We start from the raw sequence: 23784 nt of genomic DNA on the forward strand, positions 1-23784 counted from the left end.
GGGAGCGCAGTGTGGGGGGGGGGGCGTGGGGGGCGCTGGGTCATAGCTTTATATTCAGAGGCACGGGTAGAGTGTTAAGAAATATCTCAGTTCTGGTTTAGTTTAACCAGTTACACTGTCACTGAGGGCAAGTCGTGTTACCCTTCAGAATGTCAGCACCTGCCTCTCAAATCCGGGAACAACAATTGTGGGGATTGCACAGCGCTGATTTGAGGATGAATGCAGGCAAATGGTTGAACATAGAGCCTGGTACAGAGTAAGCGGTCAATAAATACGCGCTATTATTATCCACAGGACGTCAGGGAGTGCTACCACAAGAGCCAGAGAGCAGCCGGCTGCCAGCCTCTTGAGGCGCAGCCACGGTCGCAGCACCCGTGTCTCTCTCCACTCCACCTCCTTCCCCCCCTCCCTAGCGGATCAGACTCCGAGCTCTGGGCGCGTCTCCCGTCGTCGGTGCAGGACCAGGGCCCCGCAGACGCGGAGGTGAGTCGATGGTGGCTTAGAAGTGGAGAGCTGGGCAGGGGTCCTGGGAGCTGGGCGCAGCAGTGCGGGACAGACTGGCGGCCTGGGCCTCAGGGCTCACAGAGGGCCAAGGGTCTGCAGGGTGCGGCTGGGGCAGCTGCAGGCGGTGCGGCTCTCACTCGCTCGCGCGCCCCGCCCCGGCCAAGATGGCGCCCCTCCCCCTCCCGTGCGCGGCCCCGCGGCCTGCGCGCTCCTGGGCGGGGGATGTTGTGATGGAGAAGCTGCGGCGTTGCCGGAGCCCTGCAGCTTGAGCCACCTTCGCCACCTGGGCCTGGGGCCTCGCCGCACAGGTAGGTGCTGCTCCTGCTCCAGGCCAGCCCGGGAACAGGATCCCCAGCCTCAGCAGCCAGTAACCCTTGCAGCCTCTTCTTCGCAGGAGTCCAGGTCTCCGAGCCAGGCCTGATTACCCCCCACCCAACCCCCAGTGCCGCCTTCCTACCGCGGGCCTGCAGAATTACCTTCCGCAGGATCACTTTGGTCCTTACACTGACCGCTCCCCAAAGCTTTGCTTTTTGATCCTTCAGGATGCCCGGCGGGAGGGGGAGAGCAGTGGGGGGTGGGGGGTGACGGGGAGGAAGGAGAGCGAGGGGCGATAGAAGGGTGGGGGAGGGGAAGTCTAATGCTGGGAAGGGGACTTGGATCAGGGTAGGAGACAGGCCGCGCGATTCCAGCCTAGAGCCCCAGGCCTGGGATCTGTCAAGCTGCATTCTGTTGTCCTCAGCGACCGAGGGGTGTGCCCTGGGACCGGCGGGGTTCTCATCTCAGCCTGACAGAGAGGCCTAGCAACAACTAGAGTGCTCCTTAGGAGCAGTTTTCCCTCTCCAGTTCAGATGTTATTGCCAGCCTCTTCCGAGTTCTGTTTGTTGCATTCTGAGCCCTTAACTTCCCATTCATTTTAAAATCCACGCCATTCTGTCTCTGACTGACATCCATCGACGCTTCTAAGCAAGGTCATCAGAGCCCTCCTTGTAACTCCAATGGGCACTTTGCTGTGAGCCCATTACCATTGAGTATGTGTCAGTTAGGCTCCTTGAAGCATTTTCCTGGCTTTCCCCCCCTAGGCGCTGTCTACTGCTTTTAAGTCTCCTCGTTCTCTCTCTGCTTATGTGGTGCTATTCTGGCCTGAGCCTTGCAGCTTGAGCCACCTTCTTTCACTCTGACCTTACCCCCTGACCATTTCTTCCACGTCCAACTCTTTAAATTTCATATATAAGCTGCCGAGTCCCAAATTTATTTGTCTGGCCCAGACCACTGCTGAAATGCAAACTCATATATACCCAACTGTCCTCTGGCATCCTTTTGAAGAGTCCAACAGGAATTCCAAACCTACAGATTTCAAGGTGAATTAATTAACATCTCTTGTTCCCCGAGTACCTTACATGTCTGTTGTTCCTTTAGCCTCCCTCAATAGCATCTTGTTTATTCAGTTCAGGTTATGTTCACAGTGGGGTTCTGAGCAACGGTCACCCTCACCCCTCGACATAAATTTCGCCAAGTTCTGTCATGCCCATGACTTCAATATTTCTCCAATTGCTGTCAAGCGTAATTGAGATAGCCCCCCTGACCGCTCTTGTTAACTGCCTCTTAGTTACACAGCACTCATAATGGTTGTTTTAAAATTGCATCCAATCATTTATTCATTCAACAAATAGGATTTGAGCACCTAATATTTACGAGGCACCTCGAGAAGTACTAAAGATGTAATCAAAAAACAGAATAGACTAGGTTCTCGTTCACAGAGAAGTGATGTCTTTGCAGGAAGTCAAGTAAGAACGACATTGTAAAGATGGTCAACATCATGAAGGAAGATGCATGGTGCACTGAGCGACCCGAAGAACAGAATCTAGGCTGGCAGGGTGGATAAGAGAGAGGGGGCCAAGGATTTACCTAGGAAGTGTTTAGCTTGAACCAGGATGTAAAGGGGGAGCTGAGATAACGAGGCTCAGTCAGTGGGTTGCAGGTTTAAGGCAGAGGGAAATCATGTAGAGCCAAGACCATGACAATGCCTTCCAGGAATCAAAGAAACCAGGTTAGGCTGGGGAGGCCAGTGACAGAGTTGGGACCAGAGGGTAGGAAGGCCATGCCCAGAATTGCAGGGCAGTTTAGACAATGCTACAGATTTTGAGCATAAGATCATTGACTTTGGTGCAGATTATGGGCGTTAGTTGAGGTACAGAGTTGACAAATCCAGAATATTTTCTCAGAATGTGATCGTCATCTGGGAGTGGACAGCAAGGGCCACACATGTATCTCTAGAATCATGCAACACTGTATGACAGAATGGGCGCTCATTGCATCCTGTGGTCCCAGAGCCCGAAAGAGAATGAGATAGGACCGGAGGAACAAGAAAAATGAATGAATGTATTGGTTTGAGGAGCTTCTGAGACAGCTAGATGGAATTGTTGAGTAGGGAGTTGGAAGTTCATGTCTGGAGTTCAGATGAGGGAGCTTGAAATTTGGAGATCATTGTATAGATGGTAACTAGATCTGTGGGCGTGAATGATTACTTCTACCGAACACTGGCCAAGGAAGAGAAAAGGGTATAAGAAAACGCTGTGAGAAACTCAGCCTGTAATGGCTGAGGGGAAGATGAGCTAGCAAAGAAGTCTTATCAAACAGGCAAATAAAACAAAATAAAACCCCGAACAAACCTGTAGCCAGATGCACGGAAAGCCAGTAATGTGGACCACGGAAGCTGTGAATGCACACTAGACGACAGGTTCCTGAGGCTAAATTCTGTTGAAAGTACACATGCTGGCCAGGTCACTGAATGCCATGGAGGCCATGTGGACCTTAGTAGATGCTGTTACCAAGTCTCACTGATAATGGAAGCAGGGCTAAAAAAGCCAAAAGGGAAGAGAGGAAATGGCTGTAGTGAGAGTGGAGAGAGGGGCCCTGAGGAGTTTTGGGGGATGGTCGGGCCAAGAAACACTTTGCTCTTACCTCTAAATAGTAGGCACAGCACTTAGTTTTAGGCAAAAAGAGAAAGAACAGATTTATCCGTTTGGTTTGGTTGTTTGAGGATGTTCCCCAATGAGTGACTGCCCTTTCTTCCAGGGATCGGAGAGGAGATTGAGAGACTGGGAGAGCTGAGGGGCGGGCGGTCCAGGAGATTGATGTGCAGGCAGGCTTCCTTCCTAGAGCTGCAGTAAACCGAGGGTCTGATGGTGTGCTGTTCTTTCTCTATCGTGTCATCCCATGGTATCTGACCTGTTCCACCAATGAAAAGTGCTTTTTGGTGGGCAGGTGTGATGATGTCAGCACGAAGCACAAAGGTGCTTGGCTCCGACCTGATGACCTGAGTTCAGTCTTCAGGCTCCACATGGTGGAGGGAGGGAATAGACTTCCCAAAGTTGTTCTCACACTTGTGCTATAGTGAAGGTGTGCCCGCACACAACATACGTAAATAAATGTAAATTTTAAAAAAAAGAAGAAAGTGCTTACAGATACTAGGACATGTTCTAGAGATTGGCATCCTACCATACAGTAAGGAGTTATGCAGTGACTCCCTAGGGTGTGACTTCCTTCAGGGGAGGACCCATGTTCTGTTGTTGATACCCTTGACGATCGTGCTTAGTGCGGTGCCTGGCATCTTGTAGGCTATCTATAAGGTTGAAAGACTCCTGGCCTTGGTCAGCTCATTCACCTGTGGTGTGATGGTGGCCTTTTCAAGCTTTGTGGGTTCCTTCTTAGTCTCTACCCCAAGGCCCTACTTAGCTTCGTGCCATGCATTTATATCTGTGGGGGAGAGGGGTGTAGGTATGAAGGTATGGAGGTCAAAAGACAATTTATGGAGTTCATTTTCTCCTTCCGCCATGAGGATTGAACTCAGTCATCTGGCTTTTTGGCAAGCTCCCTCACGTCACATATCATGCTGGCCCCTTTTTATCCTTTGAGGTGCCTCAAGTGTGGATAACCCCCATGAGATAGGAGAAGTTGGATCATACTTTTTTGAAGAAACTTGGTAGCTGGTTATCTTTTTGGCTTCAGAAAGTAAGAGGATGGTGACCACACTGCCTCAGGCTAGACAGCTAGGTCTCAGCACTTAGAACAAATGTACCCAATCTAATTTAAAACTGCCTTCTGCCCTGGTGCCTTAAAGTCAACCTGGCCCTTCACGCACCCAATGGCGCAGAACATGTGTTCTCTTCAGGTACATTTCCTAGCGTTAGGAAAGCCAGTCCTGCCTGACTTAGAAACATGGCTTTCTCCACCACTGCTTCAGAGAGCTCCTCATTCCCTATTCGTGCGAGTGGTCCAGGGGCGTGGGGTGTCTGTGACATGCTGCCACTGAGCATCGTTGAGCCAGGACTTCCATTTTCGTTCTTTTTCTCCCTCTTTTCACAGACCCGAGCCTCACGTCGCCAGGCTCTGTCCCATCTTCCGGGTCAGGCTTCCTTCCTCCTTCTCCAGCTCCTTCCCTGAGACCATCTTCGCCCACTCTAGCCTAAGGTGACTGGACATGCTTTCTGGGTGTCTGTTCCCAGTCAGTGCCAAGCTCCCAGGTTCCTAATTCTCCAGTGTCTGGCCCCATCATGTATCCTATACTTCCGTACAGTGGGCACGCTGGCAGACACACAACATATTATCCTTTATGATGATATTGTAATACTGAGTAAGACAGAGTTTCATATCTTCTGATAGCGTGTGATGCTGGGTGTTTTGGAGCACAGAAAAGGGGATGGTCCTTGGAAGGTAAAGAAAGTCCAGGGAAGACTGAACAGGAGCCCTGACAGCTGAGGGAAGGTTTGAAATACAAGAGGAGGTTCTTACAAGAAGGGGCGGATTCCAGGCTGAGGGAACAGTGTAAACAAGGGCTTGGGCTTTGTGTGGTGTGTTCCAGAACCTCCCATACCTCATGTAGCTGAGTATAAGGGGCTAGGCAGGGGTTGGCTGCAGGGGCCTCTCAGGTATCCTGTAAACTGAGCTCAGACTTTAAAGGCAGTGGTGAGCCCTTTAATTTTGTCAAGCAGGGAGTGACACAATCTGGTTTCCATTTTTGGAAAATCACTGTGGTTCTGGGTGGAGACCGAACTGCCTATTTTTTCCCCTTCATTTATTCCAGCGACCATGAGTTTCCTCACAGCCCAGGTAGAACCACCCTGACCAGACCAGCAGTTAGTTAAACATGAAGGCAGAGCATTCACACGGACAGGAACTTATTTCATTTATTCAAGTATTCAGAGCATTGTCCTAGATTGCTAGGAGCTAGAAATGGTAAAAATGCAGATAGTGGCTCCTGTCTCAGGATCCCTGGCCAAGCCTGAAGAAATGGAAGAGAGCCTTGCTTGAGCACCCTAGAACACCTGCACGCACTCGGCTTTGGGGCAGACTGAGGCAGTGGAGGGCCAGGGTCAGACACCTCAGCTAAAGAATAAGGAAGGGGGGCACTGAGGAAGATGTTGGAGAGCTGCACGGTGGGGGTCAGAAAGAAAGACCGAACTGTTGAGTTGTTGGGGACTTGTGTGCAGAGGAAGGGTTCACTAGAAAAGGGAGCTGTGAGGGAAGCCACTGGGAGGGCTTGTGACAACAGGGCATGGTTGAATGAGGGTTGAGAGTGAGTGGGAGGTGGGCGGTGGTGGGTCAAGGGGGAAGAACTAGCGATGGGGGTTCCAAGGAGCATCGGGATTCATAGAGTTCCAGAACAGGCAAGGACAGAGAAAAGGACAGATTGACCTTGAGGGGAGGTCCGGGGACTGCTGGGAGGATAGGTCATACTCAGAGCTGGTGAGGAAAACTACTGAGAAATGGCTGGCATTGTTAACCAGGAGGTCCCCTTTCACGTGTAGACTGGGAAGAATGTGCTTGAGGTGCCAAGAACTACTGCTGAGATAGACAGATCCCAAAGCATGAAATGAAGTGTTTTCTGAGAAGATTCTAAAATGGGGTCTGGGGAGATGTGAGGGTGGGTTTGTACACTTCCTTTCCAACGAATGGTAATGTCAGAACTCCTGCTTCTTGCTCTGTGCCAGGACATTGCTAGAGGCTGGGAATACTGTATTGAAAATAATAATAATAACAACAATAGTAATGCAGAATCCTCACCAACATGGGACTTAGCCGAGAGGAGATCAGTAAAGAAATACAAGGGCTAAATTAGCATGGTGGGTGATGGTCCTTGCCTAGGAAGACTGAGGTTACTGAGTTGGGGAAAGGTAGCCTACAGTTTTAAAATGGATGTGTAGGAAAAGTCTCCCTGGTAGTGATCCTTGGGCAATGATGTGAAAGGCTAGAGGCTTTAGATCACAGGCTGCTGAGGTCTCCATGTTATTATAAGGGCTGGTGGGGGGCGGGGGGGGGGGGAGACTGGTACCCTAGGTTAGATATTTTACAGACATTGTCTGTAGTTAGGAGGGCCAAGAACTGGAGCTGAAGGCACTTCCTCTGTGACCTGCACTCTTGGATGATGTGTGCTGGCTGGACACATCCATCATTCCTGTCTAACTAGTTCCTAGTGTAGAGTGGGCTTAGGGATGGCTGTATTAGTGACTTATAATGAAGGGAACACAGCCAGGGGGACTGGCAATGATGAGACTCTAGATAGCAGCGTGGCAGGAGAGAAGGGATAGTCAGTGTTTAGTATCCAAAACACTGAAGTCTGTGCTATGCTGTCTGTGTCCCTGGCACAGTGAGCCCCGGTTGGTCAAGTGGGGCATGGGGATGCACAGAGGGCCATTGTGCAGACGTTCTGCTTTTGGTAGTAAAGAGAAAGCAGGCACCACGGTGCTGCTCAGAACACAAGGGAAAAGAATGGGTCTCAGAGCTTGTGATGGGGGTGGGGCTGTAGGGACAGGTGTCTGGTGGGAACGTAGCTCGTGACACATGGATTGGTGGTTGCAGGCTTACTGAGTTACAAGAGGATGAGGGACAGGACCTAAGACTGGGGCAGAAACAGGAACGTTCAACATAGTCTCTCCTCCCTGTCTCATAGGATCTACCAAGGCCATGTCTGTCCCATCATCCCTGAGCCAGTCGGCCATTAATGCTAACAGCCACGGAGGCCCTGCACTCAGCTTCCCCTTACCCCTGCACGCTGCCCATAACCAGCTGCTCAACGCCAAGCTGCAAGCCACAGCTGTGGTGCCCAAGGACCTTCGAAGTGCTATGGGAGAGGGTAGTGTGCCTGAACCAGGCCCTGCCAACGCCAAGTGGTTAAAGGAAGGCCAGAACCAGCTTCGGAGGGCTGCCACAGCCCACCGAGACCAGAACCGAAATGTGACCTTGACCTTGGCGGAGGAGGCCAGCCAGGAGGCTGAGACAGCGCCTTTGGGTCCCAAAGGCTTAATGCATCTATACTCGGAGCTGGAGCTCTCGGCTCACAATGCAGCCAACCGAGGGCTTCATGGATCCGCCTTGATCATCAACACCCAGGACCAGGGACCAGACGAAGGAGAGGAGAAGGCAGCAGGAGAGGCTGAGGAAGAGGATGAAGACGAGGAGGAAGAGGATGAGGAGGAGGACTTGTCTTCTCCTCCAGGGCTACCTGAGCCTCTGGAAAATGTGGAAGCCCCCTCTGGGCCCCAGGCCCTCACAGACGGCCCCCGGGAACATAGCAAGAGCGCTAGCCTCCTATTTGGCATGCGAAACAGTGCAGCCAGTGACGAGGACTCGAGCTGGGCCACCTTATCACAGGGCAGCCCCTCCTATGGCTCCCCGGAGGACACAGGTACCTTGTGGAGCTAGATGTGGCAATATGGGAGGGCAGGGGTCAGAAGTCTGGCTTCTCCATGCAGAGGCCAAGGCTAGCTTGAGCACGAGCTACAGAGCCTATCTCCTCAGTCCAACAGTCTCTCAGTCAGAGGGTGCTTGGACAGACTGATAGGTCCATGTCCATCATGCATGCCATGAAGGCTGGATCTATTCTTCATGTATGCTGTCATGGTTGATGTGTAGAGTCACTGGCTTATTGAGTGCTTACTAAGAAACTGACTCTCTGCTAAGCATTATGACATTCGGTAATTAGAGCAATGTCTCTTAGAAAGACATACTCTTTCTAGATACATATTATGAATGATGAGAAAGAGGCCCAGGCAAGTTTAGTAGCTTCCTGAGGGTCACAGACAGCCCCAGATCATGATCAACTAAGATGGAAAGCAGATCTGAGTCCAGACCTGCATGAGCTCTGACCTGTGTTACACACTCACCAGTGCACACAGCACATGCACTAGGGTGCGTAATAGGACCTCTTTTAACAATCACATCTATGTCCAGAGGAAGCATCCTGCATCTTCCCAAAGATGTCTGTTTGCAAAGCATAGGTGTGTGTGGGGGGGGCGCAGTTTCTATGTACGAACCACATGCCCTGTGCAGAATGCCATGCCGGCCATTGAAAGACTGCCATTTTGCCGGGAATGAGATTCTGGCTAAAAGTTAGGGGACAAAGGAAGAATACACTGCCACTTTCTTCTGGGGAGATACTAAAGAACAAAGACTGACCACTAAATGTGACCCATTTAATAAAGTTGAAGTTCTGCATTCTGTAATGTTATAAAGAGTAGAGATTTCTCTCTTGTAGCTACAGCTACAGCCCAGAAGATCTAAGGGTGTGAAAGCTACAGTGGGGAGGGCGATGTAAGTTAACGCCGGATCATGTGCTTAGCATGCATGACCTACCTGGGTTCTGCACCTGCAAGAGAGATGGGAGGCAGAGACAAGGAATTTCACTTCTAAGGTACTAGTAGTACCTACACCCTACAAACAGTTCCTGGTAGGGGAAACACACTTCAGATACCCAAGAGCTCCACCCATGTCTTTTTTGAAACGCCTAACAGAATGTTTTCAAGCACATACAAAAGTGGAGACAAGAGAGCAGTGAGCCTGATGTATTCCTCACGTCCTCACTCAGTTTCAGTACTCATCAGTACATAGTGATCTCAGTGTGTTAATGTCTTATCTATTTCTGAACCCCATATACACACACACATATATATTATATATAATACATATTATATATAATATTTTTTCTCTCTGTAGCCTAGGCGGATCCTACACGTGCCTTGTCTCCATCAAACTGCCCTGGGGATATGGGCATGAGCCACTGTGCCTACAGACCCAGCCTTGTTCTGCTTATATTTATCTGCATGTTTCTGAAAGGAAAAAAAAAAAACCCAAAACCTCAGAGAAACAAACGCTGTGATTCCTTCCTCTCATCAGATGTCTGCTTGTCTCCCCATTGTCTAACAAATGCCCCACTTGGCCTTTCGAAAAGATGAGAACTATGTGGATTGGTAGCCAGATAGCACTACAGTGGTAATGCTTTGGGTGTTGGTTTTGTGTCATTTTAAATGCATGCTTATACATGGGGAGATTAGAGGATGGCTTTCAGGAGTTGATTCTCTGCATCTAACATGTGGGTTCAGGACATTGAACTCAGGTCATTAGACTTGGCAGCAATCACCTTTACCTGAAAAAGCTCTCTTGCTGGCCCCTTCCTTCCTTCCTTCCTTCCTTCCTTCCTTCCTTCCTTCCTTCCTTCCTTCCTTCCTTCCTTCCCTCCCTCCTTCCTTTGTCTTTTGTTTTGGTTAGGAAATCATGTTGTAGTTTTGGTTAACCTAGGACTCAGAACACACTCTGTAGACCAAGTTGACTTCAAACTGGTAATGGTCCTTGCCTCTCTCTTCTGAGTGATGGGATTATAGGTGTGAGCCATAACACCTGGCTTTGAAGGTTTTTTTTTTTTTAATGTATATAAGTTTTCCCTTTATTTTTCTATTGATTGTGTGCACATACATTTCCTGAGTTTTCTATGATGTGAATTTTTTTGCCTTTTTCCCTAAGTGTTTTCAAATATATTCCTCTTCTGGCTTTCTTGTAATAGATAATTAGATAACGGTAGTATATAATTCTAGAGCCTTTACCAGATTCAGGTTTGAGTGGCATTTTGTTTTGTTTTGTTTTGTTTTTTTGAGGATACCTCATAGGTGGTACCTTACCAAAGGTAATTGCTTCTCTTTGTGTCATGTTTAGTGGCTTTTGATGGTCAATGTCCCCATCCTCTGTAAAGGAAACATCTTCTGTTTTACTCAAGTTGGTTCTTTATTAGATTGAGTTTGGAGAAAAAAAAATGTACAAACTCAAAGTTAGACTCTGATGTAAACTATCTCAGTTTCTGGATACCAGCAACTCAGCAACTACTTCTGTCTTTTCAAGAGCATTGTGCAGGACCGAGGTTTACCTTAGAGCCTTGCGGCGCTGCAGATTACAGGTGCTTTAGCTTGCAACCCTGATCAGGGGCTCACTGGCCAAATAGAGGCTTGGTTGCTTAGTGGCTCCTGGAGTCATCACTGGTAGCTGTGTTCCAGTCCTTTGAGCTGGGAGGGTAGCAGAGCAGAAGAACTAAGGGTGTGCTGGCCAGTGATCTCAGGGAGGCCATGGGAGGGGTGAGAGGAGTTGGATGCAAGGGTTAGGCCAGCCCCCAGGGGAGGAAGGCTTTTGGCTGTGTTGCTTCCGCCTTGACAGCTGCAGGTGGTAGGTTTCTGCTTGGTAGAAAAGGGGTACAATGGACAAAAGTTGTTTTTTCCTCCCCATTTTAGGATCTCCATGAAGCAGTTATTGACTGAATGAACTGTGTGAATTGAGCGAATTATGTGAATGAGTGATGAATGAATGAACGTCACAACCTGTGCTGGAGTTACCCTCTGAGCAAGGCCTTGTCTTACATGCTGTGTAAGAAAGGACAAAGGTGTTCTTACCCCCTCAATACTCACAGTGGAGAAACAAATAGACTAGCAATCCGTGATGGTAATCGGGTTCGTAGAGGATCAGGAGGGTGCCCTGCCTGCCTGAGGGAGTCAGGAGGAGAGGGTCAGCCCTGAGATTTCCCTCTATGCTTGTCTGAAGGTGGAGTGGGTAATAGCTAGAACCCTAGCTAGGAGAAGGGGGCTGGGGAGTTGTCAGAGGCAAGGCTGAGAGGCAGAAAGCTGGGGGCTCTTAGCAGCACTTAAAACCCACGCAGGGGTCTGGATTTCATTGTGAAGGTAATGAGAAAGCAGTTAAGAGTATTAAGCTGGAGAGTAACCTCATTAGTTTGGCGTCTCATAAGAATCACTCAGGCTATAGTGTGTAGCCCGTAGTAGAGACAGAAAGAAACCAGTTGAGAGGCTTCTGCAGTAATCCAGATTAAAATGTGCTGGTGGTCTGGTCTGTAGTAATGATGTGGTGCAGGGCGGAGGGGGAGAGCATCAGCAAGGCAGTTTGCCTGCCTAAGCCACTGAGGCATTTATGGACGAATGAGGGAAGGGCCACAGGGATATTTGGATTCATGTGAGTGCCTGTAGGAGAGTGCACGGTTGTGTTACTAATGCATGTGTGTGGAAGCAGAGGCCCCGGTGGGCTGTGCTTGGAGAGAGATGTGCCAAGCTCCAGAAGGGCCTCCCAGATGGTCAAGGGGGGAGGAGCTGCCCCCTCCAGGACAGATCGGAAGGATGAAGCTCTTCGAAGCAGGAAGGCACAGCCCGACAGGAATGGCAGATGGGTGTGTGTGTGTGTGTGTGTGTGTGTGTATGACTCAGTTGGGGGGGGGAGAGGGGGACAGCAAACTGGTCCCCAGATTCCAGAAATGCCTGACCAACTACGAGGCAGACTGTGGAGGGCAAGAGCCCTTGGGGTTAGGGTTCCTGGAAGGTTTTAGCAGCAAAGTCCTGAGGGGATGTGGGGGAAGCACATGTTTGCTGAGCCTCAGGAGAGGCGGTGAGTGGAGGGGGGAGGCACCGCGATGGCTGCCTAGCAGGTGGAGGGGCAGAAAGAGCCTCTTTTCATTGGGTATCTGTGGGCTTTCCTCCTTTGCAGTCTGAGGATGGAGACGCACCTTGTCGGAATAACTCGCGCTAGGTGTGGAAACACCTTGGCAGAGCCAAACCAACTCCCAGCCCCTCTGTGCCTTAGTACCCAGCAGCCTAGATCTTGAGACTGCCTGTCCCTCAGTGCTGCCTCTTGGACCAGTCAGGATTCCTGGTTTCCTTGGTAACGGGAAGCACGTCAGCAGTCTGGGCACTCCCAGCCATCCCGGTGCTGCGGTTGCCGAGGAGACACTGCAGCCTAGCTGGGCCCTGGCAGGTGAGGGGGGTGGTGCTGGGAAGCCTCAAACCCTCAAGCTTGCTAGGGCTTAGGCTCTCAAAGACCACCCTCTATTTGAAAGTGCTGGATTGAGTCTAGATAGGAGAAGGATCCCTGAGGGTTTGGAAGCCACACCCTATTTATGTTGAGTCCTATAGATTCTGCAGGGGCCCAGGTGGCTGAGCTATTCCCAAGAGGCTGAGCCTCCTGGTGTTTGTAAGACTGGCTTAACTGTGGCTTTGATGTCACCACTGGAGGGTGGAGTGTAGAGTCAGGACTGGGGAGGGGAGCCTGGGTAAGGAAGGAAGAGCAGAAGAGCTGGGGTCTCCTGAGCTCCTCTTCCTCACCCGTCTCCATCCCCCAAGGAGCCCTAGTATGGTGGTCTTGGCCCCTCCCTCGAGAACTCCAGGCGGAGGAGGATCTTGCCTGGCAGACGCTCTGCCCTGGTGAGAAGGGGGCGGGATGAGCTTTTCTCCGCAGCCCAGCAGCAGCAGGCTGTGAGCCCAGCTGGCTGGGCTAGGGGGGATGTGAGGAGGGAGGGTGGAGGCAGGAGGGGCAGGGAGTAAGCGCCATGTTCTCCCAGGACTTCTTCCTGGCCATCATCCTGCAGGACACCAGTCCAGGTGAGGGGCAACATGGGGCTGGGAGTGATGTGGGGTGGAGCTAGCAAAGAGAGCAGAGGTGGCAGGCGTGTAGTCCGGGGACAAGGATGGAGTGCTGTAGATCTAGGAGAGGAGGGGTATATATCACAGATATGGAGTCTATGCGTGTGCATGGTGTGTGTGTGTGTGCGTGTGTGTCTGTGTATCTGCACAGAGGTAGCAGAGGTTGGTAATTTATTGTGTCTGAGTGTTTTCCCATCTGCATGTGCTACTCACATATATGTTGGGAGGTTTTAGTAATGTTGTATGTGCACACCTGTTGGTAGGACTGGCATATATAGCTGTACATACACATAGCTCTACAGGAGGGTGTAACTGATGTTGCTGTGTTTGCTTGCCCCTGAACTCACAAGCATGCCTGTATGTGATGCCTTCCAGAATTTTCTATGTGATGTGCACTGTCTATGGCTGCACAGGTGTGTGGTGGGGCTTACCTATATTGTGGGTCTGTGTGCACATGGATGTGTGCAGGAGCTGGCCGTGTGTGCACCTTTTGTAGCTAGACATACGGATATGCATGATGTGTGAGGGCGTGACCTGGGTCATTCCACCCCCTTCTCTCCTCCTCCCTCTCGGCTTTCTTCTTTCTCTCCATGTGGCCACATTAGGCAGCAGCAGAGCCCAGGAGGAGACCTGAGCCAGGCTCCCCACTGGTGGCTCAAGTGTCATCTCTAGAAGCAAGCAGGAACTCTAATGTCCCTTTCCTAGCTCCTTCTTCTCAGCCATGGGGTCTTGGGAAGGGTGCTGGCCATCTACTGACTGCTCGTTGTGTGGGCTGACCCTCACTGAGCTCCTACCTGGCAGATTCCTTCTGGAACCCCAACGCTTTCGAGACGGATTCCGATCTACCGGCTGGATGGATGAGGGTCCAGGACACCTCAGGGACCTACTACTGGCACATCCCAACAGGGACCACCCAGTGGGAGCCCCCAGGCCGGGCCTCCCCCTCACAGGGAAGCAGTCCCCAAGAAGAGTCCCAGGTGAGGCTCAATGGCTTGTTCCATGCCAGGGGTGGAAGGGTCCGTGCTTCTAGAACAGGGTGAAACTACCGCCCTACACCCGTTCCTCCCTCAGCTCACCTGGACTGGCTTCGCTCACCAAGAAGGCTTTGAGGAAGGAGAGTTTTGGAAGGTAAATGAAGGAACCAGCTTCACTGTGGGGGGAACTGGAGAAGGGGCTTCATTTTGGGTCTGACTCTTCAATCCCTGTTCAAAGGATGAACCCAGTGAGGAGGCCCCAATGGAGCTGGGACTGAAGGACCCTGAGGAGGGGACATTGTCCTTCCCAGCTCAGAGCCTCAGGTGAGACTGATGCAGCAGGCTAGGGTCAGACTGGGTCTGTGTGGAAGGAGTATTGGGAGAACTCTAAAATTAGGAGTGCTGGGTCACGTGTTCCCATCTGCCTGCAGCCCAGAGCCAGTGCCCCAAGAGGAAGAGAAGCTGCCCCAGCGGAACGCCAACCCAGGGATCAAGGTTTGTTGGAGACCAGCACCCATTCTGTAAGCAGGCCCTTGTGTGGAGGCCAGGCCTCATGCTGTGCTTGGAGGATGTCTGGGCACAGCAAGGCTCCCAAACAAGTTCTTCCCAGTTTCAGGCAAAGCTATGTGTATGAGCTGAACTGCCTTCTGACAGTTTCTATACATAACTCAGTTGACCCAACGGCTTTTTAGGACTTTCAAGGCTTAGATCAACAGGCATCTCTCCTGACCATGTCATGTTTGGGGAACCTTCCATCTAAGTTCAGAATGTTTCACACACTTGATGTGCAAGGTCAGGAGCTCCTCTGTTCTGTGACCAAGGCACCTCCAATCCCACCTCAGAGCTCTACCCGACCGTTTGTTTTCTGTGTCCGGCAGTGCTTCGCCGTCCGCTCCCTAGGCTGGGTAGAGATGACCGAGGAGGAGCTGGCCCCAGGACGCAGCAGTGTGGCAGTCAACAATTGTATCCGCCAGCTCTCCTACCACAAAAACAATCTCCATGATCCGATGGCTGGGGGCTGGGGAGAGGTGAGGGCCTGAGCTGGTGAGGTGGTGGTACTCTGGGAGTGTGCAGGGAATTGTGAGGTATGGAGGATTTGACTAGTCTCGGAGAGAGCTAATGGAGGCACGGGAGTGGGTATTGGTTTAAGGAGTATCTCTGAGGGATGGATGTGTTACCCCAGCCAGGCACCCTGAGGAGTGGTCACTTCGCAGCTTGGGGATGCTGAGAGTCATGGGAGAACCTTTGTTAGACTAAGGCCCGCAGGTGGGCAGTCTGACTGCTAGGTCAGCCCTGCGCCTCCCCAATGGTGGCCAGTGTCCCCTGAGCCGGAGAAGGCAGAGATCTCCCACTGGGGCACCGCTGAGTCCTGCCTCCTGGGTTCGCAGGGAAAGGACCTGCTGCTGCAGCTGGAGGATGAGACTCTGAAGTTGGTGGAGCCACAGAACCAGACGCTGCTGCACGCCCAGCCCATCGTCAGCATTCGTGTGTGGGGCGTTGGGCGGGACAGCGGAAGGTGGGCGCGGGGGACTCTGGGGCGGCTCATTCATCTAGCACTTAGTCCTCGTGTCTAATCTGTTCTTTGGCTCTCTTGTGCTGCCGGACCCAGAGAGAGGTATTAACGTGCATCTTCATTGACTGCCCCCTCCTGCACCTGGACTGGGTGCTGCGAACCACCTACTGTGTGCCCTGTCCCTTCCCCACCCGCTGTGCTGGGCATTATCTCCACCTCAGCATGTCTGCCTCTCCATCCTCCCCAGCTCCTTAAGGCAGAACCTACGGAACACCAGGGCCACACCCCGTAGTAGGCCATCGTGGACAGGGAGGTTGTGGGTGGAATGGTGGCCCGGCATGGCATTTGATGATTCTAGAAGACACTGAGGTGACCCTCCCCCCACAGGGACTTTGCCTATGTAGCTCGAGATAAGCTGACCCAGATGCTCAAGTGCCACGTGTTCCGCTGCGAGGCGCCTGCCAAGAACATCGCCACCAGCCTGCACGAGATCTGCTCCAAGGCACGGCCCCCCACCCCCACTCCCCCACCCCAATCCGCACCCCCCTCCCTGAACTAGCTGTTTGTCACCTTTGCTCTGGAAGGGTGTGGGCAGGGCTGCTAGGTTGGTGGGTAGCGAGGTGGGGGCTTCGGGGCCAATGTCGCTCTAACAGAGCACCCCCCCCCCCATTCCTTCCTCAGATCATGTCTGAGCGGCGCAATGCTCGCTGCTTGGTAAACGGACTCTCCCTGGACCACTCTAAACTCGTGGATGTCCCTTTCCAAGGTGAGTACTGCAGCCTCACAGGGACCAGCTCAGCTTTCTTAGTTGAGGTGAGGTGACCCGAGAAGAGGCACAGGCTCCCGGGCAGGCATGAGCACATGGAGATGGGGTGCTTTGCAGTGCATAAGCCGGCAAGTGGAGGCAGGGGAGAAGTGGGGGAGACTTGGCTGGGAAACCGCATAGTTCATGCACTGGTGTTGCGAGCCGGGAGGACAGTTGACCCTCTTTTTCTCCTCACAGTGGAATTCCCAGCACCAAAGAATGAGCTGGTGCAGAAGTTCCAAGTCTACTACCTGGGGAACGTGCCTGTTGCTAAACCTGTTGGTATGTTGTGTCCTCTTCCCTCAGGACCACCCCAGTCCCGGCGGGCGCACTGCCTTCCACCCTGTGCTTTGTCGGGCCCATTCTCCTGGATTGTCGCATGCGTGGCATCTCCTTGCCTTTCAGAATTCACCCCCTCTGTGCCAAGCTTGTCCTGCATTTTGCCTGTAGCTCCAGTGAGCGTGTTTCGGTGAACATCTATCACAGGACTAGAGCTGACTTAGGCACAGAGGGAGACTTTCTTCCCCTCTCCCTGATCCCGTGGAAGAGCTTTGGTGGTTTGGGAGGCAGGTGTTTGGGTGGCTGGAAGCACCAGGCATTAGCCTGGGCCTGGGTTCAGTCCAGCAGTCTCCACTGTGAGCCCTGAGCATCCAGAGAAAGAGTTGTAAGCATAATTAACCTAGGTTTCACTAGTGTAAAAGTGTAGACTTTTTTATACAGTATTTTATTTAATTTTGTGTGTGTTGTATATACGCGCACACGCATGTGCCCATGCACTTTTACTGCTACACTCATGCACACATAGTACTAGGGATCAACTCCAAATCCTCAGGTGTATAAGTCAACTATTATTATTATTTTTGTTTGTTTGTTGTTTTCTTTTCCAAGACAGGGTTTCTCTGTATAGCCCTGGCTGTCCTGGAACTCACTCTGTAGACCAGGCTGGCCTCGAACTCAGAAATCCACCTGCCTCTGCCTCCCAAGTGCTGGGATTAAAGGCGTGCGCCAACTCTGCAGGGCATAAGTCAACTATTCTACTGTGAGCTCTACCTCCAACCCTCATCACTTCTTGATAATCGTACATGTTGCAATTACAATAATACCTGTTTATAGCCGATGAAGCAAGACAGCATGCCATTTTTTATTTATTTACTTAACAATTACCTTTGAAACCTATGTGTCAGGCCCTGTGTTGGACACTGGGAAACGATGGCCGCAACCTGGCTTTCATGGAGTTTATGGGAACTTACAGTAGAATAATCAGGACCCAATCAAATCAATGTCATAATAAATCAAGTCCTTAATAGAAAGGAAGTAGCAGGATACAGAAAAAGACCTTCATTCAGTCTAGGAGGCCAGAGGCGGCTTTCTGTGAAGCCTGGCATACTGACACCTATGATCCCAGAACTTGGGAAGCTGAAACAGGTTGGCTGCAAGCATGGTGAACTATAAGGGAGTACCTGGCCAGCTAGGGCTACAGAGAAAGACCCCATTTCCTTGACCCACCCCACCCCCCGTGAAAACAGGATGGAAAGAAAACACAGTCTTCCTGTGAAAGTGTCACATGAACTGAGAAATACGAATAGCAGTGAATGTGTTAAAGCTAGACGAAGATAGGCCAGACCAGGGAAAGGTCACACTCAGCTGCGTGGATGGTGTGTGAGGCTCCAGAGCAGGGGACACTGTGGTACCTGGGAAGCACAAGAAGGCTTAGGACAGTGATGTGGTCTTTAAGATTAAGAGCTGCAGGGACCCATTTTCCTTGGGTCAGCTTCCATTACTATATAAAACACCTGAGGCGAGTGACTCACAAAGAGAAGCAGTTTATTTTGGTTCATGCTTGGTTGGCTTTGTCTGTGGCAGTATCGCGTCACACAGGAGCCTGTGGCACAGCATAGACACTCCTGCCCTGGGACCAAAAGGAGAAACTGAAGTTGTGCAATTCCCATCCGGGACAGACCTGGGACAGACCTACTGTTCCTATGTCTTCAAGGTTCTAGAGTGTCCCGAAACGTGGTGGGCTGGGAATCAAGGCTTTAACACGTGGGCTTTTGAGGGAACATTGGACCATGCATGCATGTTTCAGGAGTCTTCTTGGACAGATTTGAATACAGTAAAGCTTGCTTTGGCTGTACCATAAAGAAAGATGTTGAGTGGGTGGAAGGAGATTGAGGGCGTGCAGGAGGAGCTTGCTTTTCAAGGTGGCTGATAATGAGAGTAGAGTCTTAGACAACAGCAGGCCAAAGGGGGTATAAGTCAGTAGGCTTTGGTGACTGACAGTAGGGCGAGAAGCAAAGGCACTGATGATGACTTGAGTCATTAAGAAACACTTGGCATTGGGCTGTATAGCTAGTGCCAACTAGATCATGGTGCCTTTCTCTAACCATAGCAGACAACTGGTGAGAGGTTAGTTTGGGTTCAGGTTTAAATACGCAAAATTCAAAGTGCCTTTGGAGAAAGAGCGGGAGAGTCAAGTTGGCAGCTGGGTTCATAGGTCTTGTCCATAGCTGAGAGCAGAGATGCTGGCTTGAGAGAGAAGTTTGGGCGTCGTTAGGTTGGACAGATAGCTGATCCAAAGTATGGAGGAGGTTGGCACAAGAGTAGGGGCAGCCCAAAGAGAAACGAAAAATGTGCTAGGCCTACGTTTGTCATCCTCCAGTATTTAATGGCTGAGTGGAAGAGGGTGAATTTCCAGGACAGTGAGAGCTGGAAAGAGCAGGGAGGAGGCAAAGCGAGGATTTCAAGGGACAGTGGATGGGACACATGTTAAAAGACAGAGCCCCGGCATCTTGGTGCATGCCTGCAATCTGGCTCTGGAGAAGCAGGGCAAAGAGGACAGTGAGCTGGGGCTACGTAGTAAGACCTTGCTTCCAAAAGAAACCAACGCAGGAGGAAGAGAGGAATTGGGGTGAGGAGGGGGGAGAAGGATGGAGGAGGAATAAATGACCAAGCTTGGAGCTGGAGGTGAGGACAAGTTCTCAGAGTGTCCTTTTGGACCAGTGGGTTCTTAGTTCACTTCCTCTTTTATATCTGTACTTCTTTAAAATGTGTGTGTGTGTGTGTGTCTGTGTGTCTGTGTGTCTGTGTTCATCTATTGAAGTCTGAAGACAACTTTGAGAAATCAGTTCTCTCCTTCTACCTTTATGTGGGTTCTGGATAACTTCGGGTCATTGGGCTTGTGTGGCAAGCCTGTTGAGTTATCTTGCCAAGCCTGTACTCCCTTTTTGTCCCCCTCCACTGTTTAAACACTGTTCTTCTGAAGCTACAGTGTTCATCCATCCACCCAGTAGATTATTCTTGAATACCTTCTGCCAGGCATCATTTAAATTCTTAGCATATATCCGTGCAAGGCATTGGCCATGATTCTGGCCCTTGCTAGATTAGATTCTAGCAAGGAGAGAGCAACATAAAGAGTGCATCGCATGGTACTTTTGAAAGTAACAACTGGCCGGGCGTGGTGGCGCACACCTGTAATCCCAGCACTTGGGAGGCAGAGGCAGGTGGATTTCTGAGTTCGAGGCCAGCCTGGTCTACAGAGTGAATTCCAGGACAGCCAGGGCTACACAGAGAAACCCTGTCTCGAAAAACCAAAAAAAAAAAAGAAAGTAACAACTGGTCCGGTGGGGAGGGGAATGCACAGGAGTGCAGGCAGGTGAGACTGCAGGTTTTAGCCATATGCTATAAAATTCAGCTATTTAGATGTCCCTCCTTTCTTTATGTGCAAGATAAGGCTTTTCTGTGTAGTCCTGGCTTTCCTAGAACTCTCTCTCTCTCTTTAAAATATTGTTTTATTTTATGTATGTGAGTGCACTGTGGCTGTCTTCACACACACCAGAAGAGGCCATCATATCCCATTACAGATGGTTGTGAGCCACCATGTGGTTGCTGGGAATTGAACTCAGGACCTCTAGGAGGAACAGTCAGCACTCTTACTGCTGAGCCAACTCTTCAGCCCTTGTAGAGCTAGCTCTCTTTATAGACCAGGCTGGTCTGGCTTCTGCCTCCCAGGTGCTGGGATTAAAGGTGTGCAGCACCTGCTGCCTTTTTCTAGGGCACCCTCCTGTTGACCCTCAGAAGTCAGACTCTACCCACGGTCATGGGCGTATTCTTCAGCTTGACTTTGGTTCCTTCCACCCCTGTGAACTTTGAAATTTCCTAGTGTTTGAGCTTAAATGTCGTAGACATCACACCATTCTGCCTTTCTCTGAGCCCCGTGCAGCGTGACTCTGCCATCTGCTCCTTCCCTGTGTCGTCATCCTCCTGTGCACTCCAGTGTTATTAGACTTTCCGTCTTCCTGCATTTGCCCATGCTGCCTTGAGAGTCGCATTGCCATGTATCTGAAATCTTCAGCAGACAAGCCCAGAATTAAGACTGGGAAACATAAAATCCATTTACACTTAGTCTACAGTCCAGTGTAGAAGAATTGTCTCTGAAGCTGGCCGGCGATGGTACACACCTTTAATCTCAGCACTCGGGAGACAGAGGCAGGCAGATAGATAGATCTCTGTGAGTTTGAGGCCAGTCTAGTCTACAGAGCAAGTTCAGGACAGCCAGGGCTACACATACAAACCTTGCCTTGAAAACAACAACAAAAGTTCTCTCTGGTGTGTCTTTCTTTCCATGCCCTGGAGAAGGCTTCCCAGGTGGGACCTAGGATGTTAATCAGGAATACTGAGATGGATACTGGAAAAAGGGTCCTTGGAGACTTGGCTATTACTCATAGACTGTCCCTAGGACATCCTTCCCACTCAAATCTAAACATCTCCCTCCCCCAACACACACACACACACACACACACACACACACACACACACACACACACACGTTTTTCCAAGTAGCTCTAACTGTAACTTGTTTAGACTAGATGATCCTCCTGAGTCTGCCTTCCATGTGCTGGGATTTTATAGAAGTTTAAAAGCAGTTTGAAGTAGAGAAGGCCATTATGGAATTATTAATTTTGGGACAAGGTCTTACAGTACAACCGTGACTGGCCTGGAACTCACTATGTGTAGGTCATCGAAGGCTTGAACTTGTAGTAATTGTCTTGTCTCTCTGGAAAGGGCTGGATTTCCCAGAGAGACCATTTTGTTTTTATCTCAATGTTTTTAAGTATTAGTTGTACATAATAATGAGTTTTACTATGACATTTCTATACATGTATATAATGTATTTTGTTCATATTTACCTTTTCTTACCATCTCTTATTCTCTTATTCCTGCTGAACCTATTTATTTGTTGGTTGGTTTATTAATTTATTTGTGGTGTGTGTGTGTGTGTGTGTGTGTGTGTGGGTTGGTTGATTGGTTTGGTTTTGAGACATAGCTTAGGCTGTCCTTGGACTCACTGTATATTAAACAAGCCAGACTAAAACTCACAGAGGTCTGCTTGCCTGTGCCTCCAGAGTACAGGAAGTCACTCAGCACCACAGCTGGCCTTAGTTGCTGAGCCGAGTCCTTCTCCCGGCTACTGTTCCTTCTGTTCTCAAGGTCTCACTGTGTCGCCTTGGCTGGTCTGGACTCCATATGTAGGCCAGGTTTTGAACTCACAGTGAAACCCTGTCTCACAAACCAAACAAAACCCAAGGCAAAAACACACAGAAAAACACAGCCAGGAGGTGGTTCAGCCAGTAAATGCATTTTCAGCCAAGCCTGACAGCCTGAGTTCAGTCTTCTGAACCCACATGGTGGAAGGAGAGACCTCCATGCACACACAATAAATATATAATAAATTAAAGATTTAAAAAAAAAGTTTGAGTCTGGAGAGAGTGACAGAGAGAGAGAGAGAGAGAGAGAGAGAGAGAGAGAGAGAGAGAGAGAGAGGGAGAGGGAGAGGGAGAGAGAAGGCTAGCTTGTTTGATTGGAAGCTACTGTTGTATGAAAGGAGCCATGTAATGTTTGAATGTATAGAGCAACGTATGGGGAAGTTGGAACTCTGTGGGGAGGGGGTCTGCCCATTTAGGGGGCTGAAGTATGGGATAGACCTGGTGAACAAAACCAAGCCAGAGATTCAAGATAAGACAAACAGGAAAGGGTCGGGAGTCACTGGAGTCAAGGAGAGTGCCCAGGAAGAGTACGTGGGCAGTGACATCCTCAGGCTCCATGCTGGTGAGCTGGGCTGTCGTCTTCTTCCTTCTCTCAGTCCTGCACGTTGTCTGCACTCTGTCTTTCAGGGGTAGATGTGATTAATGGGGCCCTGGAGTCAGTCCTGTCTTCCAGTAGCCGTGAGCAGTGGACTCCAAGCCATGTCAGCGTGGCCCCTGCCACCCTCACCATCTTGCACCAGCAGGTAAATAGCTGGGGGAGGAGAACATGTGACTGACTGAGCTCTGCCATGGGTGGGAATCGAGGCAGGGGAAGAGCTGCCAGTAGCATAGAGTCAGGGGATTTTCCTTTCTAACTGGGTACCTCCTCTGCAGACAGAAGCAGTGCTGGGGGAGTGTCGGGTGCGGTTTCTCTCCTTCCTGGCTGTGGGCAGAGATGTGCACACGTTTGCATTCATCATGGCTGCCGGCCCAGCCTCCTTCTGCTGTCACATGTTTTGGTGTGAGCCCAATGCTGCCAGCCTCTCAGAGGCTGTGCAGGCTGCATGCATGGTAAGTAGGCAGGGCAGTGGGATAAAGTGTGACCTTACGGGGCTGAGATGGAGAGTTACTGTCCCTTTGCTTCTCCACAGCTCCGCTACCAGAAGTGTCTGGATGCTCGCTCCCAGACCTCCACCTCCTGCCTCCCAGCACCCCCTGCGGAGTCAGTTGCAAGGCGTGTAGGGTGGACTGTCCGCCGGGGTGTTCAGTCGCTGTGGGGTTCCCTCAAGCCCAAACGTCTAGGATCCCAGACCCCATGAAGAACTCCTATCCTTCCTCTACCTGCTTGTTTGGGGCCCCAGGGAACTCAAGGGTTTGGGGCAGGTAGGGGCTGTGGATGTTCTTCCTACACCCCATGTCCCCTGGGCTGCCCTTCCTCAGTAGCTGGGGTTCCCTATCTAGGGGCTGGGAGAAACTGAATTCCTTCACAGAAGTCATTACACTGGACTGATGACATGAGGAGCCTTGGGCTCTCCATCCCCAGTGTCTGAGGAGGAGCAGGAGGAACTGGTCCAAGCCAGGCCCCATCCTTCAAAGGCCCAGCCAGGGCAGGAGGGGCCTGGTCTCGGCATGGATCCTCTCTCCCTGTCCTTCGGGCACCTCCACTGTACTGATATCACTAATAAAGTCTGTCTGCACTGCTGTGTGTCTCCCTGTGCCCATGGCAACT

General features: G+C 50.8%; 1 protein-coding gene across 3 annotated transcripts; it reads left to right on the forward strand.

The window, feature by feature from the left end:
* Positions 1-382: 382 nt before the first annotated feature.
* Positions 383-23756, forward strand: Apbb1 (amyloid beta precursor protein binding family B member 1). 3 transcript variants are annotated; one of them, XM_052155557.1, is made up of 15 exons: positions 698-812; positions 4870-4974; positions 7454-8188; positions 14043-14218; positions 14313-14369; positions 14454-14539; positions 14647-14710; positions 15094-15243; positions 15604-15731; positions 16116-16230; positions 16410-16494; positions 16732-16815; positions 22704-22819; positions 22950-23126; positions 23207-23756. In XM_052155557.1, exons 3-15 carry the CDS (start codon positions 7468-7470, stop codon positions 23372-23374), a joined length of 2127 nt encoding a protein of 708 aa, XP_052011517.1. In that variant the 5' UTR covers positions 698-812; positions 4870-4974; positions 7454-7467; the 3' UTR covers positions 23375-23756. The 3 variants fall into 3 exon arrangements, with proteins under 3 accessions (XP_052011511.1, XP_052011517.1, XP_052011503.1); XM_052155551.1 differs by lacking the exons at positions 698-812; positions 4870-4974 and adding an exon at positions 383-483; XM_052155543.1 differs by lacking the exon at positions 4870-4974.
* The last annotated feature ends 28 nt before the right edge of the window (positions 23757-23784 follow it).

The sequence above is a fragment of the Apodemus sylvaticus genome, chromosome 1, assembly GCF_947179515.1.
Source record: "Apodemus sylvaticus chromosome 1, mApoSyl1.1, whole genome shotgun sequence".
Classification (NCBI taxonomy): Eukaryota; Metazoa; Chordata; class Mammalia; order Rodentia; family Muridae; genus Apodemus; species Apodemus sylvaticus.